Source organism: Sminthopsis crassicaudata, chromosome 3, assembly GCF_048593235.1.
Source record: "Sminthopsis crassicaudata isolate SCR6 chromosome 3, ASM4859323v1, whole genome shotgun sequence".
NCBI lineage: Eukaryota > Metazoa > Chordata > Mammalia > Dasyuromorphia > Dasyuridae > Sminthopsis > Sminthopsis crassicaudata.
The window spans coordinates 610479991-610495771 of record NC_133619.1 but is presented as its reverse complement, the minus strand read 5'-3'; the positions used below and the strand labels follow the sequence as shown (position 1 = coordinate 610495771).

The 15781-nt window shown below is 49.4% G+C and overlaps 1 protein-coding gene and 1 long non-coding RNA gene across 4 annotated transcripts in view; both read right to left on the bottom strand.

Annotated features, from left to right (window-relative positions):
• Positions 1 to 887: 887 nt before the first annotated feature.
• On the bottom strand, positions 888 to 5434 carry LOC141564035 (uncharacterized). Its single transcript, XR_012488563.1, has 2 exons — positions 5171 to 5434; positions 888 to 1710 (listed from the first exon to the last, which is right to left on the bottom strand). It is a non-coding gene; the product is annotated as an uncharacterized LOC141564035 (long non-coding RNA).
• A 5392-nt stretch (positions 5435 to 10826) lies between these two features.
• ECE1 (endothelin converting enzyme 1) overlaps positions 10827 to 15781 on the bottom strand; it is a 169472-nt gene continuing 164517 nt past the window's right edge. For all 3 annotated transcript variants that reach the window (XM_074305974.1, XM_074305972.1, XM_074305973.1), the window contains 2 exons: positions 14885 to 14980; positions 10827 to 13378 (listed from right to left, as the gene is read on the bottom strand). In XM_074305974.1, coding sequence (XP_074162075.1) covers positions 13202 to 13378; positions 14885 to 14980 — 273 coding nt within the window. In that variant the 3' untranslated portion in view covers positions 10827 to 13201. The remainder of the gene's footprint in view (positions 13379 to 14884; positions 14981 to 15781) is intronic.

Sequence of the window (15781 nt, the reverse complement as noted above, 5' to 3'; positions counted from 1 at the left end):
CATCAGTCTCTTGTCTTCAACTGCCTCTTAGACATCTTGAGCTGAATATGACAGAACTTTTATATCCAAAATTTAATTCATGAGCTTTCCTTTCAAACTCTTATCTTCCAAATTTCCTAAATGTCATCAAGTGTTTTACCATCCTTCTAATGACCCAGGTTCAAAATCTTGGTGTGATATAAGAGAATCCTAGAATTTCTTCCCTAAAGGCTCCTTATATCTCTGAAATCGTTGGTCTTGCCCATTCTCCCAGTGATGCTACAGGACTGCGAATCATGTAATAACACAATTTCTAAATACTCAAAATATAGGGACTCAAAGAGCAGGAAAGGGACATGATGAGTGTGGTCACTTATTTCTAGAAGTCACACATGGTAATAAAATACATCATTAGTAACATATATATTCAGGACAACAATATACACAGTAAGAGTAATATTATAATGATTATCAATTCCAAAAGACTCGGCAACTCTGATCAGCACAATAATACAGGACAACTCTAAATGATAATGATGAAAAATGCTCTTCACCTCCAAAGAAAGAGAGAATTGATGGATTCTGAATGCAGACTGAAGCATATTTTTCCCTCTTTCTTTTTCTTGCTTGCTCTTCATATTATGATTAATGTGGAAATGTGTTTTGTGTGATTTTATATGAATAATAATTATTGAATTTCTTGTCTTTTCAATTGAGTGAGGAGAGGGCAGAAAGAGGGAGAGAATTTGGAATTAAAAATAAAGATAATTTTAAAATAACATTTATGATAAAAAAGAAATAATAGTTCAACTATATGATATCTAAAAATAAAAATTTTAAAATAGCATACATGATCAGAAAAGAGAAGCAATAACTCAAAGATAATATATAAAATAAAATTGCCAAAATAATTTTTTAAAATAGTATATATGATTAGAAAAGACAATAATAGCTCAAATATAATATTACATATAATGTAATAGTTAAAATAAAATTTTAAAATAGAATATTTGATTAGAAAAGAGAGGGAACAATAGCTTAAATATAATGTGTATAAGACATAATAATTTTTAAATAGCATATGTGGCCAGAAAATCAGGCATGACAAAAACAACTGAAAATTTAAACTGTAAAGACAACAACAGCTGGTCAGCCGAAGTGCCTGGGTAGCTACGGAATACTGACAGACCAACAGGAAAAAATCCAGAGCATTCAGCAGATAAATGTTCCATGAGGATTCTTTACGATAAGAATCCTTCCCCTAGCATTCATAAACTTTACAGTATTTTATTTTTCCAAGTACATATAAAGATAGTTTCAACATTTATTTTTGTAAGACTTTATGCGTTAATTTTTTTTTCCCTACATGGCAGCAAATAATCTGATATAGGTTAAACATGTGTAATTCCTTTAAACATATTTCCATATTTGTCATGTTGTGCAAGAAAAATCAGATCAAAAGGGGGAAAAACATGAACAAGGAAAAAAAGCAAGCAACAAAACAACAAAAAGATGAAAATACTATGCTTCAATCCACATTCAGTCTCCATAGCTTTCTCTCTGGATGCTGACGGCACTTTCCATCCCAAGTCTATTGGAATTGTCTTGAATCACTTCATTGTTTAGGAGAGCCAAGTCCATCACAGTTGATCATCACATAATCTTGTTAGTGTGCAATGATCTGGTTCTGCTCACCTCACTCAGCATCACTTCATGTCTTTCCAGGCTTTTCTGAAATAAGCCCATTTATAATTTTTTTAAGAACAGTAATATTTCATTACATTCATATACCACAGCTTATTCAGCCATTCTCCAGTGAATGGACATCCACTCAATTAGTGAACTTTAGGAAAAAATAGCTTTTTATTTTCAAAATACAAGCAAAGGTAGTTTTTCAATATTTACCCTTTCAAAACCTTGTGTTCCAAATTTTTCTCCCTCCCTTCTTCCTCCTCCCCTAGACAGCAAGCAATCCAAGATAGGTTAAACATGTGCAATTCTTCTAACATATTTTCACATTTATCATGCTGCACAAGAAAAATCAGATCAAAAGGGAAAAAATGAGAAAGAAAAAAAATAAGCAAACAACAACAACAAAGGTAAAAACACTTTGAGTGCTCCACACTTAGTTCCCACAGTCCTCTCTCTTCATCATAGATCATTGGAACTGGTCTGGATAATCTCATTGTTGAAGAGAGCTACATCTGTCAGAATTGATCATCATGTAGTCTCGTTGTTGTGTACAATAATCTCCTGATCCTGCTCATTTTCACTCAGCTTCAGCTCATGTAAGTCTCTCCAGGCCTAACATCCTGATGGTCATTTCTTATAGAACAATAGTATTCCATAACATTCATACATCATAACTTATTCAACCATTCCCCGACGGATGGGCATCTACTTGGCTTCCAGTTTCTGGCCACTACAAAAAGGGCTGCCACAAACATTTTTGCACATGTGGGTCTCTTTCCCTCTTTTAAGATCTCTTTGGGATTTAATCCCGATAGAAATATTGCTGGATCAAAGGGCATGCACAGTTTGATAACCTTTTAGGAATATGCAAACTTCTTTTAAAAATATTTTGATGACTGTATTTCCATATAATTGGTTTCCTCTGCAATTTAAAGTATTTTATGTATTTAAAAACATTATTCTGAGAAGTGTCTAGGCTTTCCCAGACTGCCCATGGAAAAAACTATGAACTATTGCTTCAGGAGGATGAGCTGAATCTGATCCCTTGGAAGCCATACCCACATCACTGAATCATGGACCCATTAAAATATAAACCAAATCTATTATGAACACTAATGAATCCAATCCAGTCACACATTCTTCTAACTCTGCATTGTTTTTCTGTTCCCCATGAGGGCTCTAAACTGACTGAGGGTAGAGATCTCATGTTCTACTTTCCAACATCCCTACCCCACGTCCAGGACAGGGCTTCTTACAAAGCAAGCAAATCATTTCATTCTCGGAAGGGTCTCATGAATTAGCTAATGGTGGTGGAACAGAAGCAAGGAAAGAGTCTGGGATGGGGAATCCCTGGGAGAATTTTGGACAAATATGGAAATATGTTTAAAATGATTGTACATATATATATCAGATTGCTTGCTGTCTTGGGGAGGGGAGAGCCAAGGAAGGGAGGGAGATAGAATTTATAAGGCAAAATCTTACAAAAATGCATGTTGAATAGCTCGATGGTGCAGTGGATAGAGCATGTGAGCTTAAATCTGGCCTAGAAAAGTGATCCATCTTAGCTGTGTGACCCTAGGCAAGTCACTTAACCCCAACAGTCTTGGGGGAAAAAAGAATGTTGAAAACTATTTTTATGTGTAATTGGAAAAACAAAATACTGTTGAGAAAAAATGAAACGAATGGGGGCAGCGAGGTGGTGCAGCCTTGAATTCAGGAGAATCTGAGTTCAAATCTGGCCTCAGACACAATACTTCCTAGCTGAGTGACCCTGAGTGAGTCACTTAACTCAGAAAAAAAAAAAGAATTTTAAAAAAGGGATAATTTTGACTGTAGGCCTTTTCCAGTTTTAGTCCTATGATGACCCAAGTCATTCAACTGTTCTTTCATGTGACAGCCCCTCAAGCAACTGGGTACATGGTTTTGTACCTCCTAAGTCTTCGTGCTCCAGGCATTTTGTTCCACCAATTTTTAGTCTCTAAGGGGAATTGAGCAGTAATTGAGTCTGGGCTCAGTAAAGGACACTCAACCCTCAGGAGGAGGAGGAGGAGGAGGAAGAGGAGGAAAGTTAGAGCTGTGAAAAAAAAAGAGGAGGAGGAGAAAAAGGAGGAGAGGAGGAAGTGAAGGAGGAGAAGGAAGGGAGGAGAGTTGGAACTGTGAAAGAGAAGAGGAGGAGAAAGAGGAGGAAGAAGGGAAAAAGGAGAAGGAAGAAAAGGAGGAGGAAAAGGAGAAGGAAGAGGAGGAAGAGAAGAGTTGGAGTTGTAGAAGAGGAGGAGGAAGAGAAAGAAGAGGAGGAGGAGGAAGAAAAAAAAGGAGGAAAAGGAGAAGGAAAAGGGAGAAGAGAAGAGCTGGAATTGTGGAAGAGAAAGAGGAAGAGCAGGAAAGGAAGGAGGAGAAGGAGGAAAAGAAGGAGGAAAAGGAGGAGGAAGAGGAGGGGAATTGGAGCTATGGAAGAGGAGGAGGGAAAGGACAAGGAGGAGAAGAACTGGAGCTATGGAAGAGGAGGAGGGTCCCCTCAGCTCTCACAGAGGGGGAGGAGGGACGTCGGGCTGGGGGAGGGGGAGAGGAGCAGAGCGGGGCACGCAGCCCTTAGGGAGCGGAGGGAGGGGTTGGGGCTGGGGAGGGACAAGGGCAGAGCAGACCCAGCCCGGGGGGGGGGGGGGGGAAGCTGGGGCTCGAGAAGGGGAGCGAGGCCGCCGCAGCTGCCGGGGGGCAGAGGGCTGAGGGAGGCTCTGGAGCCGCTTGGCTGCTCAGATGGGCGGTCCCCCTCTCCCCTTCTCCGAGACCCTCCTCCCCAGGCCTGGCGGGGCTGCCACGGCCTGCCTTCCCGGGCTGAGCTCCGGCCCGTCGGGCCCCCACGCCCACCCCGCCTGCTTGGCCGCGGAGCCGGGAGGCTGCCAGCCGGGCCGGGCCCCCCTCCACCGCGAGGCAGCCCGCCGGAAGGGGCGCCCGGGCTCCTCGGGCCTTTCTCCCGCCTCGGCCTCTGGGAGCGAGCCCCGGCCTCCCGCGCTTGGCGCTCCCGGGGGTCCGGGCCTGGGGTGGGGGGAGGGGCTCAAAGAGCCCGCGTGCAGACCCGGGGCCCGGGGACCTGCCCTCTCGTCCGCTCTGTGGGGGAGGGGCGACGATCCCAGACTGAGCATGGCCTCGGAGGGGGGATTGATGGGAAACCCCAGGAGGGGGAGGGCCGGGGAGCGCGAGGGCCGCAGGAGCCTCCTAACTGAGTTCAGTTTTTAACAATCACCGTTAAACAAGTGTTTATTAAGGGAATGTTACGGCTCAGGCTAAAAAGTACGCGACACGGGCCCTGCCCTCGAGGAGCAAAGACTTCAGCATTTATTGAGCTCTTTCTGTATGCCACCTCCCACAGTCTGCCGTGGGGATACAGAGGTAAAGGCAGACGGAACCCGGCCCTGGGAGCGCTTGGGGTCTCGGGGACCGGGCGCTTGGGGGGGCCCCTCCGCCTCAGGCTGCTCCGCTTACTTTTGGTGCCCCCTCTCACCTGTGGGCACCGGCAGCTCGCTGGGCAGGCACTACCGAAAAAAGCGTCTCAGGGACGCGCCACCCGGGAGCTGCTGCTGAGTTAGGGGGACGAGTCCCCCACACGGCGCCCCCCACGGGCGGGTGAGGACAACTGCCCCGAGGCCACGAAGCCCCCCACCAGCGCTTGGAGGCTGCCACTGCCGCCCCCTTGCCTTTGTCCTGCCGCCGGACCTGGACCGCCATTCTGTGCCATCTGCCTCTCTTCAACTGACCCCCAGAGGTCCTGGTCCTTTCTGAGGAAAGGACGGGGCAGGAGGGGGCGCTGCACGAATGGGGCCCTGCAAGGAGGAGCACGGACCCGGGAAAACTGGGAAATCGAGGGGGAGCCGGCGCTCTCAGCTCCGCAAAGAGGCGTTAAACGTGGGCAGAGACAAGACGGAGATCCTGCCCTCGCGGGGCTCACACGCGGGAGGGGGACGAGGGGGCGCCTAATGAAGAGAACGCGGTCATACGGAAACGCGGGGGGAGCTCCAAGTGACTGGGGGGGGGGGATAAAACTTCGCGGAGAGAAGGAAGCGGCGAGACGCGAGTGTGGGAGTGGGCGAGAGGACTGTGCGAGGTCTCGGACAGTCATTCATTCACGGCTCTCTGTGCCAGGCTCTCTGCTAGCGCCTGCGGGAGGACGTGGACCGAGTCCACACTGAACCAGGTTCTCTCAGGAGTCCGACTAAACTGCCGTCCGGGAGTGCGGAGGCTGGGAGAGGAGAGGGCGCCGAGATCCCCTTCCCCTGTCCCCTTCATGGGGGGGAGGGGAGCACTGACTCTCATCTCCGGCCGCCTCGGCCTCGGAATGGGCGCTCCTGCCGCTGCAGTGAGCCGCGGAACCGCGGCGGGAGGAGACCAGCTTGTCTCCGTCACGGCGGAAGGAATCCTGCGGGCTGAAGCTTCCCTGCGGACACAGCTCTGCCACTAACTAGCCGAATAAAATTCACCTCTTGAAACTCAGTTTTCCCATGGGTAAAATGGGTATAAAATATGTGCACTGCCTTCTGAATATGAGAAGGAAGGGAGGAGGAGAGTCCTTTGTAAGCCCTTAGGCTCTATAGAAATGTGAGCTAGCATTCACTCCTGCATTCCATCGCATTTATTAAACATTCATTCATTCAGTCAGCATCAACTTAGTACAAAACACCAAGCTTACAATGATAAGGAGTAGTGAAGAAGCAAGCATAGGCCATTATATTCAAGTACAATAGGTAGTTTGAATAAGTGGAGGTTTATAGACTCAAATGAGAAAATGATCATAGGATCACAGAGTTCGGAAATAAAAAAGGACTTAAAACAGGGAGTCTAGAACCCAGGATGCCAGAGCTGGGAGGGCCCTTAGAACCCAGGAGGTCAGAGCTGGGAGGGCCCTTAGAACCCAGGAGGTCAGAGCTGGGAGGGCCCTTAGAACCCAGGATGTTAGAGCTGGGAGGGCCCTTAGAACCCAGGAGGTCAGAGCTGGGAGGGGTCTAGAACCCAGGAGGTCAGAGCTGGGAGGGCCCTTAGAACCCAGGATGTTAGAGCTGGGAGGGGTCTAGAACCCGGGAGGTCAGAGCTGGGAGGGCCCTTAGAACATGGGAGTCAGAGCTGGGAGGGCCTTTAAAAGTCCATTATCCCAGTCTCCAATTTTTACCTAACCCATTTATATATTTGCTGAGACAATTGGGGTTAAGTGACTTGCCCAGGGTCACACAGCCAGGAAGTGTTAAGTATCTGAGATCAAATTTGAACTCTCAGGTCCTCCTGACTTCAGGACTGGAGCCCTAGCCCCTACATTTTAGAGGAGGAAGCTGAGGTCCAGGAATGTGAAACGTTCTTAAGATCTTCCCTTTCAGGGCTCGTCTTCCCATGAGTCTTGCACTGGCCAGGTGACCCCCAAGGCTGAGCAGATACCAAAGCTTCCAGGGCTCTGGGTCGGAAGGGAGGTCTCTGCTGGCTGAGTGAAATGGAGTGTTTCTCTCTGATCTGTGGATCCTGACTGAGCCCGGGCACCAAGGCCTTGCTGTGAGCTGGCTATCTCCTTTCTCCTCCTGGGGAAGGAGAATGTGGCCTGCTCCATGTTTTGGCGGGCTTGGGCTTGGCCTTGTTGGTTGGAGTATGTCTGGCCCAGGAGACGCAGAGTTCCCGGCTGTCCCTGCCTGAAAGAAAACAGGCCCTGTAGCATCAGGGAGAGAGTGAGCTCAGGGCTGGTCCCCAGGGGGAGAGTGATGCCGTTTTCCCAATTTAGTAATTGATTCCACATGGCAGGACTGAGGAAAGCTTGGCAGGGAGGAAAGAGGGTGGGGTGGGGGACCACATCCTAGGAGCACAGGCTCTCGGGCAGAAAGATCACTGGAGGTCGTTGAGTTTAACTTCCTCATTTCAGAGAAAACGGGGTTCGGAGAAGGGGCCCGAGACACGTGGGGTGGGTGGAAGAACAGGATTTGAACCTGCTTCTGTCTCAGTTTTCAACAAGTCTTAAAAAACAGAAGGGGAAGGCAGGGATTGAGGGACGGCCGGAGAATTCTCTCTTCTCCTGGAATCCCAGGGGGTGCCCGCTTCATTGGGGGGGAGGGGCAGGAGCTCTGCAATTCAACTCCCATTTGTCAGCCTGTACAAAGTGAGAGGCCCGCAGACCAGCTGCTGGGGGAAGGACAGAATTAAAGGAGCTTGTGGTCCAGCCAGGGGTAAGGCACCAAGACAGGGAAAAAAATCCTGATTCACAATTAACACCTACTCAAGGCATAGGAAGAAGGCCCCTCAGCAGAGGCTTGACTGCCAGCTGGGGGCGTTCTGGCCATGAGGACTCTGGAGGCTGATAGAACCCTGGGCCTTCTTTTTAAGTCTAGGAAAGATGTCCTCAAAGCCCACTCAAGACTAAGGGGAGGAGGGGGCAGCTAGGTGGCGAGCCTTAGTTCAAATCTGGTTTCAGACACAGCTTCGAGATTTTGGGCAAGTCACTCATCCTCTTCCCGCAAAAAATTCAAAGAAGGAAAAAAATGATTTCTTTGGTAGGACAATCAAAGAAGGCTTCCTGGCGGTGTCATTCAGGCTGGGCTTTAGAGTCCACATGCATTATATCTATATCTATAATATATATAGATATTATATATATTATATTTATATCTATATCTATCTATCTATCTATCTATCTATCTATCTATCTATCTATCTATCTATCTATAATTTGTTAAGCACGTGCTAGGCCCTGTGCTACTATAAACAAGCAGAAAGGAAAGGAAGACAATGAGTTTGGGTCATTGATTGAGAGTTAGAAGGCCCGTTGGGACTATCTTGCCCAATTCCTTGTTTCCCTTATAATTAACAGAGTCCTAGAGAGATTAAATGAGTTTGCCACATAATTGGCCTTCGGGCCAAGATCTGAGTTTTGGTCCCAACTATGACTCATACTATGTCCCAGCTAATTTCTACTTCTGTTTTGGGGGGAGGGGGAGGCACTTGGGGTTAAGTGACTTGCCCAGGGTCACACAGCTGGAATTGTGAAGTATCTAAGGTGGGATTTGAACTGGGATCATTCTCCCCAGTTCTGATTTCTTTACATAGTCATCCCAAGGCGGGCTCCCATTTCATTTCCTCAGAGTTTCATAGACTCCCCAGGTAGAAAGTTCAAATTCTTTGTCTATATGGTTCGTGTTTTGCTTTTACATTTTACGAGGTCCAAAGGGGAAATGACTTGCCCTCTCCTGCACCCCCCCCCCCAACTGGGATTGGAGCTAGGATTTGAACCCAAGCCTTGATTTCAAATCTGGATCCACTGAATGGAGATTCCTCAAAGTCCGAGGCCCTTAGGGGTAGGCAAGGAGAGAGAAGGGACTCACCTCATCCAGTCCTTACTCTGCAGATCCCAAGGCTTGCCACGCCCCACAGCCACTAAGTGGAAAAGGTGAGATTTGACCCCAGAGCCCACTTGTTTCTGAGGCCTTCCCTTCCTGAGGCCCGGGGATGCTGCTTTGGGAGGTCCTAGGACGGCTCCCAGGGAGGTTAGGTTTGTTGGGCATGAGGAAGAGTTGTTGGGGAAAGGAGGGACCAGATGGCTGCTGAGGTCCCCTGGGGCGCTGAGCAGCCCTGCCTTTTGTGATCTCCTCAGTGTGGCTAGTCTCCTCCCCAAGCAGGGGGCAACCCCCTTGTACCTTACTGGAAATCCTTCATGATTTGTTTGGCTTGTCGAGAATGCCCACGCCTACTTAGGCTGGTCTTTGGATAACAGGCAGGGAAGAAGGGAACAAGCGTTTATTAAGCACCTACTATGTTCAAAGGACTGTGCTAAATTTGATCCCTGCAACAACCTTTTGAGGTAAAGTGTATGATTATTCCCATTTTACAGTTGAGGAAACTGAGGCAGACTAAAGCAGACTTGTCCAGGATCACAAAGCTCAGAAATTCGAATAAGAAATGTCTGACTTCCAGGCCTGGCACTCTGTCCGCTGCACCACCTGGGTGCCTCAGCGGACTCGTGATCCATCCCCGGGCCTGAATCCAGAGCTTTTCCAAGTTGAAAAGTCCTGCTGGGGCACGAGGTCAGCCACCCTCCCAATAACGGGGACACCATTGCTTTTCACTTTGTGGACGGTGGGAGATACTGCAATGTGGTCACCAGGGGGAGCTCCAGCAGCATCACCTTGGGGATGAGGTGGTGGGGGAGGGGAAAGGCCAGACAGCCACAAAACCAATAGGGAGCTGCCCTGGATCCCATCCTCAGCTTCTTAAAAGGGGCTGGCCTAGGTCAGGTGGCACACGGAACCTCACTGATCACATGAGCAGCTCTGACAGGACCTCCTAACCCGGAGCACCGGAACTGGGAGGGAGCTTAGAACCTGGGATGTCAGAGCTGGGAGGGCCCTTAGAACCCAGGAGGTCAGAGCTGAGAGGGCCCTTAGAACCCAGGAGGTCAGAGCTGGGAGGGCCCTTAGAACCCAGGAGGTCAGAGCTGGGAGGGCCCTTAGAACCCGGGAAGTCAGAGCTGGGAGAGTCCTTAGAACCCGGGAGGTCAGAGCTGGGAGGGCCCTTAGAACCCGGGAAGTCAGAGCTGGGAGAGTCCTTAGAACCCGGGAGGTCAGAGCTCGGAGGGCCCTTAGAACCCGGGAGGTCAGAGCTCGGAGGGCCCTTAGAACCCGGGAGGTCAGAGCTGGGAGGGCCCTTAGAACCCGGGAGGTCAGAGCTGGGAGGGCCCTTAGAACCCGGGATGTCAGAGCTGGGAGGGCCCTTAGAACCCAGGAGGTCAGAGCTGGGAGGGCCCTTAGAAGCCAGGATGTCAGAGCTGGGAGGGCCCTTAGAACCCGGGAGGTCAGAGCTGGGAGGGCCCTTAGAACCCGGGAGGTCAGAGCTGGGAGGGCCCTTAGAACCCGGGAGGTCGGAGCTGGGAGGGCCCTTAGAACCCAGGAGGTCAGAGCTGGGAGGGCCCTTAGAACCAGGGAGGTCAGAGCTGGGAGGGCCCTTAGAACCCTGGATGTCAGAGCTGGGAAGGAGCTTAGAACATGGAATGTCAGTGCTCACTGGGGTCCCAGGCAATCTCATTCAATGCTCTCATTTTATCAAGACGGAATCCGAGGTCTCCCCAGGTTTTGGGGTTCTCATTCCATTTCTCCTCCCCCCACTCCCAGTGGCTGCCCTCAGATACAGACACATGTGGACCCAGGTAAAGTCCTTTATTTCAATTACAAAAGTGCCACAATGAAAGCTACAGTAGCACGAAAAATAAAAATAAAAATCAGATCCCCTCCCCAGTTCCCACATCCATCCACACTGGCAGCCAAGCTAGCCCGAGCCCCGGGGCAGGTTCCCTCCCAGAGTGTTCCCCACTACCGGCTCCATGCCCTGAGGGAGGGAGCAGTCTCCTGCCTCAGTCTCCAGCAGAAGCCCTGGCAGCCCTGGCCCCGGTTCCTGGTCTTTCCTTCCATTTCCCGCTTTCTTTGCCTCCCCCTCCCCCAGCCCCACACAACATGTGGAAACAATCAGGACCGTCCACATTCCTCTGAAGGATTACCCAGCCCCGATCACTTCCAGCTGGGATACCAGGATGCCCTTCGCCCTAAAACTCCTGAGAACTGAGACAAATGGGTGAGGGGAGAGGGGGGAGGGAAGAAAAAGGGAGAAGGGGGAAGGGAAAAAGGAAAGGGAAGAAATCCATGGAAAGATGGGAAAAGAGGAAGGAAAGAAGGGGAGGAGAAGGGGGAAGGTAAGACATTGGCTAGTTGGGTTATGGGGGGGTTAAAGAAAGGGGGAAGACTATTGGAACTGGGTCTGGGTCAGCTAGTTTGGGCTTCTGCTTTAAAAGTCTTTCCCACCTTCTTTCCTCCTCCCCAACAGACCCCAAAGTTGTGTAGAAAGGGCTGCTCCCTGGGGAGTCCCCAGCCCTGGGGCCATAGCTTTTTGCCCAGGACATGACTGCCTTGGGGAGGGAGCGGGAGCCCTCTCGCGGTGCTGGGCCGCCTCGGGGAGCCAGACTTCAGCTGGTTCTAGTTTTGAGCCACTCGGTTGAGCTGGGGCAGGGCTCAGTGGACAGTCAGGGAGTTGGTCCAAATACAGACAGAGAGAAGAGAGAAACAGCGGGGGGAGGGGAGGAGAGAGAGAGGGGGAGAAACAGTGTGTGTGGCCGTGACAGCCGCTCAGACACTTGGTGGGAATCCTTTGTGGAAGAAGGGGTTCTCCTCAGGGCAGACCCCACATAAGGCACTAGAGAAGGTTCGGGCTGAGATGGGACTAAGGACGTGGCTGGGGGACGAGGGTGAGGAACCAGTCCGGACTCAGGGGCAGGAACCCCAAACCCTGGCGACCACGCATGAAGCAGTGGGGGACAGGAGCCTCCAGGGCCCAAGAGATCACTTCGGACCGTGGAGAGCATGGGGTCGGTCGAGGACAAAGGCTTGGGACCCTGGGGTGCTTGGGCATGGAGGCCCTCTACTTTCAGCATCTTCAGGCAGAGGGTCAGCCCAGCCGGGGGACCGGCTAGCTGGGCTGGGCCTGGGGTTAACCAAAATGGTGGTGCTTGGGCTATCTGAGGGTGAGAGTGTTAGCAGTGGGTACGTATCAGTCAAACACTAAAAAGGAAGAAAACCAGGGGCGGTGAATGCAGCCCAGGCTCTGAGGCCGCGGCCGTCCCTTTCTGAGGGGCTGGAGATGGGTGGTCCCCACGCCGTCCGGTGCCCAGCCCCTCCCCCCTCTAAATTCCCTTTAAAAAGTGGGCCACAAGTGGACGGGATTTCCTTGCTTCTTCCCATCCCCTTCTGGGAGGCAGACCCCGTGCTCACTGGCTGCGGCCCTCACTGGCGGGGAGCCTCAGGACTGGAGCCAAGAAGGTACCAGAGACCGATCCTGCCATCCTGAGGCGCTTCTCCCGGCCTGCCCTCAGCTCTACTTAAGGGGGCTCCCGAGGAGACCCAAGAAGGAAGTCCGACAATGAGTCTGAGAGTCTCAGGACGCCCCCAGCCCCCGGGCTCGATCTCTGCACTACCAGCCCCTGCCTCAGCTCGGCAGCCAGTGGACGGGCCAGAAAAGGGTCACTACTGTGGGGTTTCCCTTGTCCACAGGTTATTTTTAAAAACATAATAAATATACCAATCCTTTCTTAAAAAAAAAAAAAAAAAAGTGTTTTAAATGCATTTTTCCCTGAAGATTTCCAGTGTATTCCACAATGTTCCAAAATGAATTTCCCCAAAATAGAGATTTTTAAAGCACTTAACACGGTGGTGTTTGTGGGTGTATCCGTCGTGACCCAGCCCGGGTGGGACAAGTAACAGCTCCCTGTCCTCGTCCCGAGCAGCCGGACAGACCCACAAACACCCGTCATGGCCATTGCGAGAATCGCTCCCAAGGGATCGTGATTACAGGGGTTTTCACAGTGGATCCAATCTCTGGTTGGCACCAAAAGCCCAAGGTTGGGGACCCCTTCACAGGAGAGCTCTTCCACGTCAGGGAGGAGGGCCGGGGCAGGACGGACGGTGCGGCGGCTTCCTTCCCTCCCCCCCAGGGTCTCTGTCCTGCCCGGCCTTCCCACCTGCATTCACCTCTACCAGACTTCACACTTCCGATGGGGGTTCATGGGGGAGCCGGGGGCACACTGGAAGTGCTCTGAGAACTCCCTGGAGTTGGAGACGGTGCCGATGACCCGGAAGCGAGAGGGGCTGTGGGGGTCTGTGATGAGGCCTTCGTGGGAGCTCTCGGGAGTCCTGACCGAGCACCAGACCTGCATTGGGGAGAACAGGGAGGGAGGTGAAGGTGGCTGGACTGTGGGATGGAATCCCAGCTCTGCTTTTTACTGCCAGGTGACTCTGGGCTTAGTGTGGGATCTTCGGTGTCTCTGTCTGTAAAAAGGAGGTAGTTAAAGGAATGTGGCCTTAGATCTAAGATCTAAATCAGGGGTTCTCAAACTACGGCCACATGCGGCCCGCTGAGGACGTTTATGCGGCCCACCGGGTTATGGCAAATGGGCCGAGGGGCAGAGACAGAGTGGGAGCTTTTGTTGTTACTATAGTCCGGCCTCCCACAGTCTGAGGGACAGAGAACTGGCCCCTGTTTAAAAAGTTTGAGGACCACTGGTCTAAATGATGGATCAGTTCTTGACAACGCTCTCTTGTGTATGTCAGGTGAAATGTATCACAGACTACAGGAAATCTGTAAAATGGGGATAACAGCATCGTGAAAGAAAATTATGATTTTCATATATGAGTAATGAATATGCTAATAATTTAGGTTTTTCAGAGTTAACATTTCCTCAGCAGACTCTGACTTGGGAGTCAGTCTTATAATGCAGTTTGAAATGATCAATTCTTGACAACGTTCTTTGGTGTATCTTAAGAGAAATGAATCAAAGACATTAGAAGCTATTCCCATCATGAAACTCTGGTCCTGTCCCCCCCACCAAGTAATGACCCCCAGGGTTTGAAACAATCCCTTAAAATCTGTTCCCACAGGACTGGAAAACACCCATATGTCCTGCTCTCGAGGGCCTGTCATGGGAAACCATGAGAGTCACCTTCTGATGTCTGTACGACATCTCTGCCTGGGTCTCCTGCCCAGGAGGGTTCTGGTTTGCAAAGACATTCCTCCCTCTGAAAGTGATTAATTAACCTGTTTCTAGGCTTGCTTTGTGCGGCTCCAATTATTCACAGTTTAGAGAGCCATATGGCAAAATTCTGTTAAATCATCCCTTTCCAGGGTTTTTGTGAGGATGAAACAAGATAATATTTGTAAAGCCCTGGGCAGACCCAATCCATACAAATGCTAGCGATGATTACAGATGATGGATGGGACCATCCAAACAGACTGTGAGGGTGGGTCTGGATAAGTGTAGTCTACCTGAGAATCTGCTCTGGACTAGTTAATAACTAATATTAATATTTAATTAATAACTAATATTAATAACTTTCATTAAGGTTTGCAAAAAGTTTTATAAACATTATCTCATTTGATCCTTCAACAACTCTGTGAAGAAAGTGCTGTTATTATTCACATTTTACAAATGAGGAAACTGAGGCAGCCAGACATCAACTGACATATCTCGGGTCACACAGCTCAGGAGGATCTGGGGAAGAATTTGAATTCTCCTGACTCAAGTTCAGCACCCTGATGACTTTTAGGGTTTCCGTAACTCTGCTCTCTCCCTACTGCTGGATCTCAGGGGTCACGGTGATCATGTTTGGCAGATAACTTGCTCGAGATGGTCTCGTAACGGACAGACCGGAGGACCCACCTGAGCAAATCCAAGAAAGAAGAGCTGGTTGTTGGTGAGACCCAGTGTTGGCAATGTCTCCTCCTCTCCATTCTTTTTCACCCAGTTCTGATAGGCCTGCGGGGGACAGAGAAGCAATTAGGAGTCCTGGGGAACACAGCACTCAGAGGCTGCTAGGGCTGAGAGACTTTGGGGGACCCCAGCCCAGCCTGTGAAGAAGTGGGTTCAATCACTCATTCATTCATCAGACGTTAGTAAGCACCTACTAACAAGGGCCAAGTGCTGGGTATGCAAAGGTGGATTATAATATGCTTACATGCTACTATTAATTAGTCACTCAACAAGCACCAAGGGCTTACCATGTGGTAGATATTGGGAAAACACGTCCAAAAATGTCAAATCCTGGCCTTCTTACCTTCTCTCATGTTCCCTATATCTAAACCATTTTTTTTTTATTCCATCCTACATACATGTTTTTCTTCTCTCTATTCATGCCTTAATTCAGGACTTTTAGACCATAAATATCAATATCTTGGTTTAATAGTATTTTATTTTTTCCAGTTAATAAAAATAGTTTTCAAAGGGCAAATAGGTGGCGCAGTGGATAGAGCACCAGCCCTGAAGTCAGGAGGACTTGAGTTAAAATCTGACCTCAGACACTTAACACTTCCTAGCTGTGTGACCCTGGGTAGGTCACTTAACCCCAACAGCTTCAGCAAAAACAAAAACAAAAAAATAGTTTTCAACATTCACTTTCTCCTCCTCCACTTAATATTTTTTCCAATTAATATAAAGATAGTTTTCAACATTTTTATTTTTCATTTTTGTAAGATTTGTAAAATTCTCCCCTCCCTAAAACAAGCAATCTGATATAGGTTATACATGTACAATCGTTTTAAACACATTTCCATATTTATC